This window comes from Dufourea novaeangliae, unplaced genomic scaffold, assembly GCF_001272555.1.
Source record: "Dufourea novaeangliae isolate 0120121106 unplaced genomic scaffold, ASM127255v1 scaffold355, whole genome shotgun sequence".
In the NCBI taxonomy this organism is placed as follows: domain Eukaryota; kingdom Metazoa; phylum Arthropoda; class Insecta; order Hymenoptera; family Halictidae; genus Dufourea; species Dufourea novaeangliae.
The window spans coordinates 119,654-137,530 of NW_015374251.1; the positions used below are offsets into that span (position 1 = coordinate 119,654).

The window sequence follows — 17,877 nt, forward strand, 5'->3', positions numbered from 1 at the left end:
CCAGGCAAACGCGTGGTACGGCACGGTTCGCGAATTTGTTTGAATTGGCAAAATACATAAACTAGTCGAGAACGCTGAACAGACGTTCCAGGGAGACGACGATCATCGTCGCGCGGTCGAGATCGACGAATCGAAACGATCGCGTTCGATTCCAACGAAATGCTACGCAATGCCAAAGTCGCCGATCTATTTTCGACGGAACGTCCGGACGACCTCGTAATAGGGGCATTCCACGCGAAATCGGACACTTTTCGGAGTAACATTTCGGACTTTGTTGAAAATTGGATATGTTATAGTATTTAGTGAACTATAAACGTATCTCGAAGTATTTTTGAAAATTTTCTAAATTAATTTTACTACTGTATGAAATATAGAGTCTACCTTTCTTCCATAAATTATAACTGTTGAACTACGAACCGACCAAATAAGCATTCTAGATGTTTATAGTGGAGACATAAGAAATACCTAATAAAAATTATTTCAGTTAAAAATATTTCATGTTTTAAAGAAATGCAATTTTATAATAGCGAAGCATTATTGAAGAAGTTGAAAAAAAATTAAGGATGTAATCCTATTTGTCCTGTTTATAGACAAATTTTCAAAAATACGGAGACTGTAAAATTGACCATATGAAAATCAATTGAAATTAACGCTTAGTTGAATTACGCAGGCCCCATTACATTGCGTGAACACTGCACCGTGTCGTCGGTATTACGTTGCCCCGTCAGCACGCTCCTCGAACGGACCCAACTCACCCTTGGAAAACCTCAGTCCCTTTTGGATATACAGGGTGTCCCAAAGTAGTTTCGACTTCCGGAAGTGAGGGGTTCCTGGAATGATGTAAAACAACATTTTCCTTAGCAAAAATGTTATCCCAGGATTTGTTAACGAGATATTAACGAAAAACAAAGTAGTGTTGACTACGTGTTGCGATTGGTCGGGATTTTTCGTTAATATCTCTTTAACAATGCCTCGGATAACATTTTTGCTAAGGAAAAAGTTGTTCCAAATCATCCCAGAAACCCCTCACTTCCGGGAGTCGAAACTATTTTGGGACACCCTGTATAGAAGCAACCGGACCGGGCTGTAAATTTTGCGAGGGTCGCGGAACCGAGTCATTAGCGCGACTCTCTCCTATCGTTCCATTGATCTTCGAGATCCTCTCCTTGCAGACCCAACGATTCTCCTCGAAACTTCGAGGCCGACGCGACGCCGGCGACCGCGTGCCATCCTCCTCGACCGTCCGCGCGCGCCCGTTTGTCGATGATTTATCGATCCGTCGAAACGAGCCGGACTTGCTTCTTTTTTCCGTTCTTCTCGTAGACGCGATCTTTCAGCAAGATTCGACGGATTATCGGGTCAAGTCAGACTTGCGGAAAAAGATAAATCGATAAAACGCGATCGATCGCGATCAATCGTGATCCTGAACGAGGATTCGACGCGTTGGAAAAATTTAACGAAACGAAACGTTAGCTACGCAAAGTTCCCCCAGGGCTTCGAAGAGGATTCCAGCCAAAGCCGAGCGTGGGCCAGAACAAGTTGAAATGGGCAGAAACGGGCTGAAACGAGGTGAAACAACAGGCCGGGACAGGGATTGCCGCACGGATATGGAATCGACCTCCGAAGAAGAGAGGCAATAGGTACATATTTAGGGTAGGAGTCGAGGAGCGAGGTAATTGGTCGGAACGAAGTCTGAGAGGATTCTAACCGCCCCCTCCGAAAAAGAGCTCCATTGGTGGTCCCCGTGTGATGGAGAATTTAGCAAGGTGGTCCTCTTTTAAATCATGCGCGCCGACAAGAAACACCCCTCACTCTCCATCACCCTTCCTCCCGCCCTACTGGGCCTTAGGTATTACCGGCGCGCATCCCGATAACCAAAACGCACGCCGCTGCGCCTCTCGGCGGTCAGCTTTGGACTCGGTCACGGTTCCACAGACGAGATATAAGAATAGACCTGACATGCAGTGTAATTTTCTGTAGCATGCTTTGGGGACGTCAGAATCCAACATTTGAGTATTCCATTTTTTGCTAGCGAAACCGGGGTAATAATGTATGTATGTATTGTTATATGAGTTGTGTATGCTGTGCGTTATCACGGTGTCGGTATTTATGTAGAGGTACGCTCGAACTAAGGGTGATTTTCGTGGGACGCTACTAACAAGGAAAGGCACGGAATTGTCCCCCTCCGATTTTGATGAAACTTCGTGTGTCTGTTAAACAGTCAAAAATAAGGGATACGTATTTTTTTTTTATCTGCTGAAACACTACATTAAGGGGTGAAACCACTCCTCGAAGATCGACCCGAAAGTACAATACTATCTCGAAAACCAGAGGAGATACATGAAAACTTCTAATGGACAAGGTTTACGGTTTTTTATGTAGAATAATATGGTGCTCATAAATTGTCCAAAATATAATTTGTTTATTACAGAAAAATTTCGGATTTAAACTTCGAGGGGTGGTTTCACCCGTTAAAGTCGCGTTTCAGCCGATAAAAAAAAAATACGTATCCCTTATTTTTGACTGCTTAACAGACATACGAAGTTTTATCAACATCGAAGGGGGACACTTAGGTTTATTCTTATATCTGTGACGATTCCTATTGTAACTGCCCCGCGGCTCTGTGGTTGCGGGCTTGCAAGAACGTCGATAGATCAGAGCCCCGTCGACCACGTTTTCTTTTTTTTTTTTTTTTCTTGCTCCCTACTGCACTTTCGAGGCCGTTCGAGCACGCGAGTCAAACGAGACGACGCAATCTAGAACGCGTAAAAAGGAAGAAGGTTGCGGCGTACGGTTCACGCGTAATCTTGATCGCGTTTCCGGAAACGACGTATCCTGCTTTTAGCTTGGCAGACGCATTCTCGCACACTTCTCGCGTGGATATGAGAAGGAAAACAAAAGGGAGTGTAAGAGAGAGGCGGCCATTATCGGTATGGCGAACTAACGAGCGACCGCCGCTCGCAATCAATTGCTTCCGGAGGCGGCGCAGCCGATGCTTGTTGGAGGTTACGTGAAACCGATTCTTTCCGGTTGCGTATGTAACCGAGATAAAGACGCGTGTACACTGACGTGTGCATACTCGGTTTCCTCTAGGGTGAAAAAATGACGGGAAAGGATCTCCTACCAGTTGGTATTGGGAATTATTGAAATTTATTATAACATTTATTTCTGTAATGGAAATAAATTTATCCAGTGGTTGGAGGCACTTCTCTTGCATCACTTTTTCCCCTAGTGGAAGCCTTACGAGTAAACTCATCTTCCACTAGGGGAAAAAGCGTCGTAGGGGTAAGGGGTTCCTACCAATAGATAAAATTATTTCCAGTGTTCAAATAAATGTTACTTTGGTATAAATTTCAGTAACTCCGTGACCAAATGGTAGGAGGTCTTTTCCTTAGATCACTTTTCCCTAGGGGAAGGGCATCCTACAATTTGGTATTGGGAATTATTGAAATTTATGCCAAATTAACATTCGATTTAACATTTATTTCAGTACTTGAAATAAATTTACCAACTGGTAGGAGACTTTTCGTCTACGTCACTGTTTCTTCTAGTCGAAGCTGAGTTTGTTCGCGAGGGTACATGTGTATAGATAACCGCTGCGACGGAACTAGGTATTACAGCTGCGAATCCAATGCGTTTGCTACCGAGAACCCGAAGGATACTACCGAGGTAGAGAAGATTCGCAACGGTAATCGTTCTCGCGACAGATCGTTCCTTCTTCCGCGAAGAACGATTGCGAAGCGACGATCGAGGTTCCCCGTAATCCGGCCGTGTCGCACGAGTCGCAACGTCCAGGCTCGTCGCGGATCGGCTGAAACCACGGTTGTATAGATGCAGGCGCGGAAACTCCCGTGGAAGGTGTGATCCCTTAACCCTCATCCCTCATTTTCCCAAGATAATTTATCCGGCGTCAAATTAACACAGTGGTGAAAAATTAATCTAATAAAAAGGTAAATAGTTAAATTTGCGTATTCTTTAAAATAAAAATCACGGAGACTCAGCTAAATTTATCTGCACAAAAACATCATTTTTTAGTAGAAAAATGTGTCATATTGACACAAGGGACGGATGAGGGTTAAGGGTACTAGGCAATCGAAAGATTAATTTTTTTTATTGGGTTTTTCGTTAATATCTCGTTAATAAAGCCCCGAAGAACAATTTTTGTTAAGGAAAAACTTCAAGAGTGACCCATTTCGGGGACCTACGAACACTTTTGTTACACCCTGTATACGACCGTGGCTGAAACAAAGGGAACGCGACCGCGGCAGTTTGTCACTGCATGCCTCATCGAGGCTGCGGTATTTCCTCTAACGCGCCGCCACCGCCATCACCGCCGCTTCCGACGACGATCGCTCCTTCCTCGAATCTACCTCCGACAAAAGCACTCGCCTCTCTCGAACAACACGATAAAACCTTCTTCTTTACGCAGTCCTCGCGAGTCGCGAAGATATCCGTGTTTCGCCGCGCATCCCATCGAAATCTATCGTGTACACTGACGAGCAAACTCGGCTTCTGCTAGGGGAAATAGTAGGGCAACGAAAAGGCCTCCTACCACTTGGTAGATTTATTTCAAGTACCGAAGTAAATGTTAATTTGGCGTAAATTTCAATAATTCCCAAGACCAAGTGCAAGAAGGCCCTTCTACACTACTTCCACTAGGGGAAAAAGTAGGGTAAGGAAAATACCTCTTACAATGCTTCTACCACTTGGGATTGGAAATTAATGTAATGTATGGCAAATTAACATTTGTTTCAGTATCTGAAATAAATTTACCAAGTGGCCGGAGGCCATTCTCTTACGTCACTTCATCCCCTAGAGTAAGCAACTTAGGGGTAAGAGTCTCCTACGTCTTGATAAATTGATTTCAAACCTCGAAATAAATATTAAACTGAATGTTAATTTGTCATAAATTTCAGTAACTCGGATATGAAATGGTAGCAGTTCTTTTCGTTACATCACTTTTTCCCCTAGCGGAAGTCGAGTTTGCTCGCGAAGGGTACTCGAAGCTATCAAATCCAGCGATCCTTCAACAAAATCTCAAAGCAATCGTACGTAATTGATCGCTTGCGATGTCACTTTATTGCCAGGTTAGCTTCGATGTATATGATATCTCGCGGCTTCTCGCTGTCGCGCAACAGTATTTCCCGCTCATTATCTGGAACGGGTCTCGGGCGTAGGTATGTACCTACAAGAAAACTATCAAACAAAGCGCGCACTGTTGTTGGCCCGGCGTCGAACGCAGACCTCTCGGCTCGCACTTCTCCGATTAATTAACCTCGGAATAGCAGAATCGCGGCGCCAGGATGAATCACCATCGGCGAGGCGGCGATTCGCGCCGCGCCGCGCGTTTATCTCCGGCTTTGTCCGCGGGATATGTAGGTACAACGCGGCCCACGAACCCTCGAATTAAATATTGTACGTAAACCGACGTGCAAACTCGGCTTCCACTAGGTGAAAAATTAACGAATTAAAGAAGAGACCTCCTACCACTTGGTATTGGGAATTATTGAAATTTATGCCAAATTATCACTCAATTTAACATTTATTTCAGTACCTGGAATAAATTTACCAAGTGGCAGGAGATTTCTCTTGTACGTTACTTTTTCCTCTAGTTAAAGCCGAGTTTGTTCGTGAGGATATAGGGTGTAACGAAAGTGTTCTGGGTCCTTGAAATAGGACAATCCTGAGGTGAGTTACAACAAGTTTTTCCTTTGCGAAAATGTTACCCGAGGCCTTGGTAACGAGATATTAACGGAAAAGCCCGACCAATCAGAGCTCGGCTGACAAACTCGCGCTCTGATTGGCCGGCGTTTTTCGTTAATATCTCGTTAACAAGGCCTCGGAGAACATTTTCGCTGAGTAAAAACTTGTTCGAAATCACCTAACGAGTGACCCATTTCAGGGACCTACAACACTTTTGTTACATCCTGTATATCGTAGCAGAAGGCTCGCGGCTCTTACGTAAAAATTCCCGTCTTCCCCGTGATCGTTCACCGCTCGAAACCACAACGGACACGACATTCCTGGAGAACACGAGGCTCGGAGATGAAGTTCTGGTACCTTTCGATTGCGAGTACATGTATCGCTAAGAAGACGCAAGATCGTTCGGCTCGATCTCTGCAATGTCCGATCCCTTCGCCTCGTCGAGACGTTCGATCGCGTGGCCCAGACGTTTCTTTAGCTTGGCCAGTTCCTTGACGGAGGCGAACGGCGTGATCGAATTCCACGTTATAGATTTCGTCTCCGTGGTCCCTGGATTTTTCGTCACGGATCTGAGAATGGTCGCCAGCGCTGCGTCCGCGATCTCTTCCCAATCCTAGCCGCGAATCAAGAAATGGTATACCAGCGTATTATACAGGCCGGTATTATAAACGAGCGAATTGCTACAAGGAACGATTTCTAGTTACCAGTTTGTCGCATGGTCGAGGCTCGAAGCCGATCGCAGCTTCGATAGTCGCGTACTTTTCTTCGTTGGTGTTCATCCGTAGTATCAGCAACAGCAATCTGGCACTGCAGTAAAGTTCGTGGCCGGCCCGTTCGCGTTCCTGCAACGCGCATCTGACAGTAATCATGTAGGTAGAGGGGAGTTGGAGCACATTGTTGCAACAGGACACAATGAAACATCAATAGTATCTCGATATTCATAAACATTTGGAAGTTCAAAACATTACCACAAGATGAAATCGTTTTCCAGAATACACACGACGCCTTGAAAACTAAAATAGCCGTAAAATAGGCGTCTTCAAGACGTCATGTGCTCTCTGGGTTATATGTTACCTTATGGCCATGTTTCGAGCAATTTAATTATTTATGGATATCGAGATACTATTGCTGTTTCATTCTGTCAGGTTTCATCAAAGTGCCCCGAGTTCCCCTATGCATTTCCCTGGAATCGTTTCGACATCGCCAGGTCGGCTCGCTAATTACCGCTCTGGCTTCGACGAGATCCTCGAGACGCTCGAGGATCGCGCGGTACGTCGACTCGAAGAGGAACGGCAATCCAGTGTCGGACAACGATGATCCGGTGTTTCTCTCCCGAACGGCGCGCAGCATCTTCTTCTCGATGTTCCTCAGCTGGATCGTCAGCAAACCGATCGCGTTCTACCACCGGAAACGAAAACGTATAACGACGACAGGAAATATCGATCGAATCATCGCGCAGTGGTTCGAATCCTATATACTAGGTGGACAAAAATAATTGTCAAATTTTAGATTGATATAGCATTTCGAAGTATGTATTTCAATTTTAATACCATTAAATAATCAATAACTTTTTTGTATTTTTATACGAAATAATAGTCCACCTAGCATTCGGGACTCGAAACACTGGGTATCTGTCCGTGTCCTACGATCCCACCGTTATCCCGTCGATCTTTCGACGAGCATTGTAGTGAGCCTCTATCCGTGAGTGCATCAGCCGAAGGTGATCCTGCCCGATAGTTCCCGAGAGATTCCCGTACTTTCTGTCCGCAAGCCTGTCGATCAGCTGTCGCACCACCAACGTCGTCGACAATCCATCGTTCGATTGTACCCGATATCGATTGCTCGCGTTCCCCGATACGATCGTGACCCCTTGACCGTTTCTCGTGTAACGCAACCCCAAAGCAGTCCAGTTCTGTTTCTGACCGGTCTGCGTTCGATCGCCGGTGAATTCTGCAACGAACAGGTCGAACGTGTGTGACGTGCGTCCTTATAATTCTAGGGGAAAAAGTGATGTCCTGGCAAGGCCTCCTACCACTTGATAAATTTATTTTAAATACTGAAAAAAATATTGTAAATCGAATGTTAATGTTAGATAAATTTCAGTAATTCCTGATACCAAGTGTTAGGAGGCCGTTACACTTACGCCATTATTTCCCCTAGCGGAAGAGCCTCCTACTACTTCGTATCGGGAATTACTAAAATTTATGTCAAATTAACATTCGATTTAACATTTCTTTCGGTGTTTGAAAAAAAAAAAAATTCCCCCTAGAGAATTTTCCCCTAGTGGAAGCCGAGTTTACTGTACGTACAGCTTTTTCGCTCGCGCTAGCGAACAAGTTTACGAAATACCCGACGAACGTGTTCGGTGCGTCGGTAAATTATACGATATACGTACGTAGGTCCGCGATTATACCTAATATACGGCTGCGAATCCGCCAGGTGCGGCACGGTACGAGCATCGAACCACCGAAAAAAAGAAAATGCCGACGCGAGGGAACGCAGACTCGCCCCCCCCCCCCAGTCTGTTCCTTTCGGGCACCGATTGATGCGCGTGAAGTTAGCCCCCATTTTGTGAAAACTTACAAAATTATCGTTGTGCTAGTTCCTACTAATTTCGTATCCCGTTGTACCATTGAGAGTTTCCTAAAATTCGAAATGGGTTTCGAACAAAGTGCAAAAAAAAAGAAATTCAAAAATAGCTCCGTTTTTTTTGAAAAAAATTAATTTTTCTCCATTGTACTGTATTTACTAGTTATACGTTGTACCAAGCATTGGATCGTTCGAAAAAAATTGTTTAAAAACATTAGTTTCCAAAAGAAATCGTATATGAAAATATTGGTGTACGCACTTTCTTCGAAAACGGTTTCGGTTTTTTAAAAAATTTTGAACGGTACAACGCGTTACAAAACTAATTCGCTACGAATTTACCAGGAAACAGACGGGCAAGCCCCAGGAGTGGCTGATGATCGTCGCCCTTCAAAACCGTCGTGAAGGTGGTCACGTTCTCGGGCGGGCAGCTCTGTAGCATCATCTTCAACGGCAGCTGACTCGTTTTTCGTACAGTTCGTAAGTTACCGTCCTCCGTGTCCCTTCTATAGCTCACAATCACGTCGATCTCGCACGCTATCGCCGGCAGATCCCCGTCTACATGGATCCTTGTCTCGATCGAGTGTCGATCGTCTAAAAAACCGCGAATCGGTTTACGCAAACTTAAAAAAAATTAATTCTTTTTCAAAAACTAGACGTGCCAAAATGAAACGGTTGTAGATTCGTATTCAGGTCATAAAGGTCTATCAGAAACGCCTATTAAAAATAGTAAAACTTGGTACGTGTTGAACGGTGAATTATTTATTATACGCGTCACTTACGGAGATTCGAGATAGCGCAGAACGTATCGGTCGCGATCAGAGGTTTGCGAACGTCGATGCAGACTTGAACGTCGCGTAGCGTCGTGAGCCATTCTGCATGTAAACGGTCGACTCTCGTCCTCCTCGTTGCTCTGGCCGTCTTGGCGGTCGTTCTGGTCATTTCGATTCGAGCGATCGCCGTTGCTAGATCGAGCGGAATCCTCCGGCGAAACGTTCACCGCGATTATCAACTCCGCATCCAATGTGGCGTCGTTGGCACGGTCCTCTTGTTCAGCGAATTACCAATCGTTAGGTATCATTTTCACGTTCGATTATAGGCCAAGAAATTATAGGACAAAAATATGGGCAATCTGCAGAATAATTCCCATCAAACTGCATTTTCGTATGGACCTTTATTTCGTTGTCTTAAATGATATGTCGAAAGTATCTAAAAATTTGACAGAGTGGCGCGAAAAGGAATGGATTATTTCTTAGAAATATGATGGTTGTAACTTTGTAAGCCGTCATGTATGCTAAAGGTTACTCCCACGAAAAACTTTACTGAACCTTTTACGTGGAATATTCCCTGATCTACAAATTTGATAATAACTATTCTTGTCGTAGAACTGACAGACAACGAGATATTTGCGAAAAACGGTGTTTTTTTGCGTTTGACCTCTGTGAAATTCTTAGCAGGAGTCGCATCGATAGGGACTTTTGATACGTTGTTTAAAACAAGGAAATAAAGGTCCATACCAAAATGCAGCTTGATAGGAAATATTCCGCAGAACAATCCTTATTTGACTGGGCTATTATCTAACGCGCGACTCACCCGAGGATTTCTTGCGCTTTAGAAGCGCTCGCAGATCCGCGAGCTGCTGTTCCGCGGCCGCGTAATCGTACCGCCTCGAATGTAGAGGCGGCGCGATGAACAAACCCGGTTCCGATCCCAGGTAGCAAGCCTCCAATCGGCCTTCCTCGGACAACGCCATTATCGCGCCGTCCAGGTGCTGAAAGCATCCAAAGATCCTCGTTATAGGGTAAAAGACCCTTTTACTATCACCTACGAAATTACTGACATCGTAAACTGTTTTATTTAAAATACCAAATAAAACGGTAGTGAAGTTATACAACCTAACCTAAAAAGGTGACAGAATGTAGAGTATATGAGGTGACGGTATTTGGTTAGGTGGTAGTAAGTGGTATGTCTGTACTGTTACGGGTGACAATAATAGCATCCGAGCTGTATTTTCGTAACTACTTAATTTACAAACGAAAGTAAAGATTCAGAAATTTACAACAAATTTTCTCTTCGATCAAACATGTTAAATAATAATAAATACAAATAAAAACTTATGTTATCGGTCACTTAATGCAAAAATTCTGGAAATTGTCTTCTTAATTGTTCAGTAATCGGGTCTGTTACTCTACACGTATATACTCGGCGCAGCGACGCGTTTCTGCGCGAGACGAATCGTTGCCGTTTTTCTCGGTATCGAGCCAATTAATAACCGGCAGTTAGTTGCTCTATCTCCCGGAAAAACAACATCGGGGCAACCTTGCTCGACGCTTGTGCGCGACGATAACGAGCAGATAACGACGGAACGATAATTGCCGGCGTCGTTCGTTCGTTCGAGTTAGCATTTCGTCTCGTCTCCCGTTTCAACCCTTTCGAAGCATACGCCGCGGCGGTCTTGATTCTTCTTTCCGGAAAAATACAGGATTCGCGGAATCGAGATCGGATTACCTGAAGCTGAGCCCTCGCGACGGTGACCGGAGCAAAAGGCAACTGCGCCGACCATTTGAGCCTCGTGCCTTCGTAAATCATGAGCGTGCTCGTGTCGGCGATTACGAGCACCATCAACTTTCCATCCGGCTCTGAAAGTTACGTGGCCAATTAACGTTGCAGGACTTCCCCTAATCCCCGTTCATTGCGACCGATCCACCCAGGGCCGTTCCTGGCGGGGGTGCAAAAGATGGTCCCGCATAATAGTAAACACAGCAGTAATTAAATAATATTAAATTAATAAGGCCGACCATATTGTTTTTGCACCCGGGTGACCAACAACCCAGGAATAGCCTTGGATCCAGTGCAGATCGCAACTGAATGGGGACGTTCGTTAACGGGTTACCCTTACCTTTCTCCGACACGATTTGATCGACAATATTAACTCACCAACACGCTTAAATCACCGTCAACAATTCACCATTGAGGGGTAAGGGTAACCCTCCGTTAACTCCGTTTCGATTACCGATAACGTAAGCTCGAAAGCAGAGCGGTTTGTACTCCAGTCTCTTGGCGTATTTGACCGACGTGCAGTTGTCCTTCAAACAGTAAAGGTGCCGTTCCCCTAGAACCACGATACCAGCCTCGAAGCTGCTCAACGTGACAGCTTGAATGTCCAGAATCGCCTCGCCAATATTGTATCTCCAGTCAGGTTCGTGGCTATCGGCGGGTATAGGACGCCGTTCCCGTTGCCATTGTCGTTGCCGATGATGATGATGATGTAGCTGTTGTTCTTCAACTTCCTCTTCATGGTTGTCGTCGTCATTGTCAACTGCGTCGACATTGCTTTCGCGTCTCTCTTTGATTCGTACAGATTCCGCCATGCTCTGATACCTACGAATCGGACGTTAAAGGTTTCGTCGTTACATTTTGTCGTTATCGACATTACCGATCGATCGGAAAAAATCGTTGACAAACCGATAATCGTACCTGTAACACTCGAGGAACCACGAGGTGCTAGCAGTAACGAATAAATCGTTCCGCGCAATGTAGACGATCGGTTCGGGCAGTAATCGATTCTTGAGAACCTGGCTGAACACAAACACTTCCTGCTCGTAGAAGAAAAGCGTGCCGTCCAAGCACTGCACGCAAAGGAAATCCCGACCCCGTACTCCACCGAACGGACCCGTCGTCAGAGACGCCGGATGTCTCGGCAACGAATGCTCGTAAGCGACTTTCAAATCGCAGCGATCTCCTGTCGGAATCGACGACGTTTATGGAATCAATGGACAGATTGGCAATAGGATGTGTCGTGGCTGTACGATCGCGAAACCGTCCGACGGGGAACAGAAAGGACCTGCGTCGCTCGAGAAAGCCGCCTCGAGCTCCTCAACGGTGGAACCCGTTTCTCGATCGTCTTGCCTCGTCCTGTCGAGCAGAGTTGGGCAAAACGTAATCTAACTACAAAATACTATACCATAAAAATTACAATGTAATTGTAATTGTCCTGAAATCAGCCCCTAAATTCACGGATCTGATTGACTTTTCCAGTGGCTCTATTAAATACTTTTTAAGGCATTCTTAGTCAATATTTTATTAAAAATTTCCTATCACGATTAATTCCATACTGTATAATATATTGAAGTAACTGTTTCTAATCTTATTTTCATGGATTGTTATGTATGTATACTGAGTTTATATCCGTGAAATAATTAAATAAATAAATAGTTGCAATTTCGATTTTGTAACTAGATTACATTTTCCCCAACTCTGCTGTCGAGTAATCGAGCGACAAACCGTATTCCGTGGAACCGTCAATCAAAATCGCGTTGTACACCAGCAGCTTCGAGGACGTCAATATCGCCAGTCGAAGGTCCTGCGAGCCCCTGCAACAAAACAACTCGATTCACCGGTTCGTTCGTTTTCCCGGAGTGCCTCGCGCTCTGTACTCACGATACAAATTTCCCGGCTTTAATGTCAACGATGCAGTCACCGATTTGCGTTTCAAGCATCGTGTCCGTCGATTTATACCCGCTCGGCGATCTCGTCTCCTCGATCCACTGCGAAGAAGGACTGTAGATTCTCAAATAACCATCGTGGCTGCCCACCACGATCGCGTCCTTTTTCTCCTCGCCGAACAACGGTGTCACCAGCAGACACCGTCCGTCGAAAGTTTCTTGGGCCCCGCATACTGTACGCCACCACTCTTTGGTCTTGAACAACGACATTACCGATCTCGACAAGGAACTCTGTGAAAATCGCTTGACCAACGCGCACGATTGCTCTATATATACACCAGCTTGAGAAAAATCGGCTTCTCACTATGGACTTACCTTGCCAGGGTTCGGTTTCACTGCCCTTCGTTGCCATAGCGTCGCGACTTCAAAACATCGAGTCGCCGCCGTCGTGTTGGTTCAGTTACACGTGTTCAATCCTATTGGGATTGTGAACTGTGTGTTCCTCGAACGAATCACCGGTTTTACATAGTTTTTTTGCACGACCGGTTCGAACCGCTGTTCTCATCGAGCACAACGTATGTATTTACACGTGCGTACTCACCGTGTACGGCGTGAAAACACGACGTGAAAGTGGCGGTCGCGTGGAGCTCGATTTGAATTTACCGCCGCGGCCGAGTCCACCAGTTACCGTCGCCGCAGTGTAGATGGCGGAAGTGTTCAGTTTCGCGCGTGTCGATACTGGCAGCGCACCGAAGGGGTGGGACACAGTGACCAGTAGTGACAGAAGGAAAACGTTCCAAAAACAGGAGGGAGGATCGTTTTAAGGTTTCCCTTTAACTGATTCGGTTGGTTTTTGGGATTCGTTCGAGACAATTGTCTCGATCCTGAATCGCCATGGAGCCTCAGGACATTTACTACAGCAAAGCGGAATACGTCGAGACGGTAAGAAGAACAGATATTGATACACAATGTTACGACGCGATGTCGACCTAACCTCTCTTTCTCTCCAATGTTTTAGGCGTCCGGGAACAAGGTCAGCAGACAGACCGTTCTCTGCGGCTCGCAGAATATCGTTTTGCACGGGAAAGTGATCGTTCAGTCGGACGCTATTATCAGGGGCGATCTGGCGAACGTTCGAACGGGACGTTACTGCATAATCAGCAAGAACGCCATCATAAGGCCGCCGTTCAAAAAGTTCAGCAAAGGGTCAGTAGTTGTCGAGCGACATTACGGAACCGTCGAACGTGTCGGTTCCACGACAACGATCGAATCATCCGTACTTTTCGTTTTTTTAGCGTTGCCTTCTTCCCATTGACGATGGGGGACCACGTGTTCGTTGGAGAACGCGCCGTGGTAAACGCAGCGATCGTCGGATCTTACATATACATAGGAAAAGATGCAGTGATCGTACGTATGCTCGAAATCATTTTATTTAAAGCTACCTTTAGTTTGCCCAGAGTGGTTGTAACGCGCGTTGTGCGAATTTTTTTTGTTCCAGGGAAGGAGGTGCATCCTGAAGGATTGTTGCTACATCGAAGACGGCGCCGTGGTACCGCCAGAGACCATAGTACCGTCGTTCACTCGGGTCGCCGGGAGCCCCGCGAAATGCGTCGAGGATCTGCCCGATTGTACGCTCGATCTGATGCTGGAATTCACCAAGAATTATTACCAGCACTTTCTGCCGTCGCACGGTTAACCTCGTCGACTTTTGCGTATACATACCCTGTACACAGAAGCTTCTTTATCTATTACATTTTCTACTCGTTCTTCGTTGCATTCGATCAGACGCCGCTTGGTCAGTATGTCCATTCATTTATCGACAACGATCGGTTTCCTCCCGTCGTTCGCTTTCGTCAATAACGGCCGTCTGCGAAACAATCATGGATCAAACACCAGCATCGACGCGGTTGGTTCGCGTCGATCGTACTTTTTCTGCCAGAGCAGCTCGAGCGTGAACACGGCCAGACTGAAAAGGGCCCCGTAACCCATCGAGACTAACGCGAAGTAACATTCGGTGAACCCGATGCTGATGAAACCAGTCTGCCCCTGACATTGCGGCCTCTCTGTATACAACCGATACTCCTCCCGGTACTTTAACCCGGTCTCGTGCATCCGAAGGGCTCTGAAAACCATAACGAGACGGTGTATATACCGAGTCATCGAATATCGAGCGGGGGAGCGGCCGATGCTGTTCATCCAACGGGGCTCACGCGTTCCTGACGATTTCCTTGTACGGCGATTTCCTTTGGATGACCATCAGTGGATCCAAAATGTTCAGAATGTTGATCTCCGTGATCCCACACTTCTCCTCCTCGAGGAACGTTTCTTGCATGATCTTGTAAGCAGTGCCTCGCTCGGCGTGGATCGCGAACAGTTCGGTCCTCATTCGGTGCACCCCCTCTTGTATGGTCATCCAGGAATCCTTGTTCCCCTTCGGCTGGATCTTTTGGTCGACGATGGCTCTCCGGACCGGATCTTGGAACTGCTGCACTGTCGAATGGGACAAGGGAAAAGAGATTACTCGGATGATCGGTTGAAACCAGGGACTTTAAACCTGTATGATTTTGATACCGGTATTATGCCATCAAAGCTGTACCGAAACCGAAATAAATACCGGTATTTTTTTCGGTTTCTATAAGAGTAGGGCTTATATAGGGATATATAGAGCTGAGGTACAATCGCAAAATACCGGTATAATACCGTTTTGGGAGAAGTCCCTGGTTGGAACTCGGTCGATGGAATGTTAAAGCGCAACGATACGTGGTCCGTACCGTAAAGTAATACCGATTGTAGATGACGTCCTGCGCGCCCAGTTTGAGCGGGCTGGCCAACAGATCGGCCGGGGTCTTGATAGAGTTGCTGGTCGATTGAAGTAGAGCGACGATGTTGGCCGTGTAAGACGCATACAAGCTCAACGCGGCAAGCAGAAGCATCAAGGTGACGATTCGAGGCGGAACCCTGTACGGCTCGTAGTAATACCCTGTCGTTTCGGTACCCGCAGATAGAGTCACAACCAACCCAGTTTTATTCCACGTTATCGGGGCCTACCTTGTTGAGCCATCGCCCCGAGCACGACCATCACGTTGTCGCTGAGCGTCTGTTCCGCCGGATTCAACGATTCCCAATATTCCGAAGTGCCCCGACGATACTCCCATTTCGAGGAGAAATACAGCAGTACTACGACCAACAGTAGAAACACACCCAGCGCGAGCCAGACGGAACGGTGAAACGGCAACGTGAAGATGTTGCTCACGGTCGACAACAAAGGTTGACGGAATATGAATAGAGATCTGTAAAACGATTGTTCGTTTACGAGCATCCGTTGGCTTTCGTGGCATTTACGCGCAGACACGAATGTACGTCTTACCGTGTTCGTGTGTATAGTTGCACGTAATCGAGAACCGGAAGTCGCTCTTTAACGAAGAACGTCCCGGTGCCTCCTATGTCGATCTCTCGACGTTGCAACATCCCGGTCATTCCGCTCCACGAACCGTTCTCGTCGCGATATCCCCAGGTGTCGGTTATGCGAAAACTTATTCTGACAAGGGAAAGGCAAGGTTGTGGAGATCGATTTTGGAACGGCATTATGTGGAAGTTATAGTACACGATATAGTATTACAAAACCTTCGTGGATTTCTTCAGAATGGGCCTTGGTTTTCGAGATATTTTGGTTCGAAGTTTTACATGTATCAAGTAGTCTGTTTACATAAAAAGTGTCATCGAGAAAATGTCATGGCTACCATGGTAGAGTACCTGTTTACCACGCTGCGGATCCAGGTTCAAATCCAAGAAAGAAAAGTTGTTTGTTTTTTTTTTTTTCTTTATTCTTGTTTTAATATTAGATATTATATACTAAATATTTTGTACTATCCTACACAAATTTCAAGATTGAAATTTATTTATAAGAGTGTTTTCATGTTTGTGTACTGCAAAAATATTTTTCTGTATGAATTTTGTCTCGAAAGTTTCAACGTATGCGATTATCGAGCAGAATTGAGGTAATATTTAGGGTAAGGGTCACATTCAGCCGTAAAGGATAGTCTTATACCTGCTTAAAAGAATGGTCGAATACCTGTTCAGAATGATTTTTGTTGTCGGGCGTTAGTTTGCTTCGATTTGTCGTGAGAGTAACATAACGAAAGATATTTTCAGATACAAAAGTGAATAGTGAGTGGAAATAGTTTTCGCGAAGTCTAGATAGATATGTGGAGTGCCTGGAAGATGTGTGAAGATTATGTTAAAAACGAACAATTACACGTTGCAATCGCCGTCTACGAAAATTGCACAGACAATTACAGAAATTGCGAATGAAATGTACAATTGCATAGTTACCCTAACTATCACCTCAATTCTACTGGACAATCGCAGGCGTTGAAATTCGAGGCATGAAGAATTCACACAGAAAAATATTTTTGCAGTACACAAATATGAAAACACTCTTGTAAATGCGTTTTCAATCTTAAAATTCGGTAAAACGGTACAAAACACTAAAATAAGGAGGAAGAAAGAAAAGAAGACAACAGAGGGAAAAAAGGGTAAGAAAAAAAATTTTATACGTCTCTTTGGATTCGAACCCGAGTTCGTATCGTGGTAAGCAGATACTCTACCGTCGTAGCTATGACACTTTCTCGCCGACGCGTTTTATATAACCAGACTACTGATACATGCAAAACTTCAAACCAAAATATCTCGAAAACCAAGGCTCATTCTGAAGAAACCCATTACGATTTCGTAATACCATATGTGTACTATAACTTCCACATAGTGCCGTCCTAAAAGTGATTACCACTACCGTGTCTTTCCCTTGTGAATCATAGAAGTGTCGTACATCGTCCGTCAAAGAAAGACGGGATTACCTATGAAGAGAAAGAAAACTCACGTCGCGTTCATTCGGGCCACCATCGTCAATATCCACGGATAATTGGCCTTCGTTATTGGATCTATATGCTTGTTTTCGTAATCAGTTAAGTGGTTGATCGTATCAGGGTCCGTCATCTACGAACAGAAATGCACTCCTGATTTATCGCCGCGCGATCCACGCCCGTAAATCGATCACATTCGGCGGTGGCGGCAGCTATTTGACACGTGAATTACATTCTCTTTCGGCTGGTGAACGATCGAAAAATTTGAAACAATGTTTATC

At 45.4% G+C, this 17,877-nt stretch overlaps 3 protein-coding genes across 3 annotated transcripts; 1 reads left to right on the forward strand and 2 right to left on the reverse strand.

The window, feature by feature from the left end:
- Nucleotides 1-6,085: 6,085 nt before the first annotated feature.
- Nucleotides 6,086-13,004, reverse strand: LOC107192517 (protein PTHB1). Its single transcript, XM_015581796.1, has 11 exons — nt 12,730-13,004; nt 12,574-12,662; nt 11,767-12,031; nt 11,303-11,670; nt 10,798-10,928; nt 9,883-10,060; nt 8,632-8,883; nt 7,358-7,653; nt 6,928-7,101; nt 6,408-6,545; nt 6,086-6,316 (listed from the first exon to the last, which is right to left on the reverse strand). Exons 1-11 carry the CDS (start codon nt 13,002-13,004, stop codon nt 6,086-6,088), a joined length of 2,397 nt encoding a protein of 798 aa, XP_015437282.1.
- A 470-nt stretch (nt 13,005-13,474) lies between these two features.
- Nucleotides 13,475-14,500, forward strand: LOC107192534 (dynactin subunit 5). The gene is made up of 4 exons (XM_015581817.1): nt 13,475-13,676; nt 13,753-13,940; nt 14,030-14,141; nt 14,233-14,500. The coding sequence occupies exons 1-4, from the start codon at nt 13,629-13,631 to the stop codon at nt 14,428-14,430; spliced, it is 546 nt and encodes a 181-aa protein (XP_015437303.1). The 5' UTR covers nt 13,475-13,628; the 3' UTR covers nt 14,431-14,500.
- A 19-nt stretch (nt 14,501-14,519) lies between these two features.
- LOC107192533 (probable glutamate receptor) lies at nt 14,520-16,350 on the reverse strand. Its single transcript, XM_015581816.1, has 6 exons — nt 16,102-16,350; nt 15,783-16,024; nt 15,506-15,714; nt 14,945-15,219; nt 14,662-14,856; nt 14,520-14,601 (listed from the first exon to the last, which is right to left on the reverse strand). Exons 1-6 carry the CDS (start codon nt 16,317-16,319, stop codon nt 14,544-14,546), a joined length of 1,197 nt encoding a protein of 398 aa, XP_015437302.1. The 5' UTR covers nt 16,320-16,350; the 3' UTR covers nt 14,520-14,543.
- Nucleotides 16,351-17,877: the final 1,527 nt, after the last annotated feature.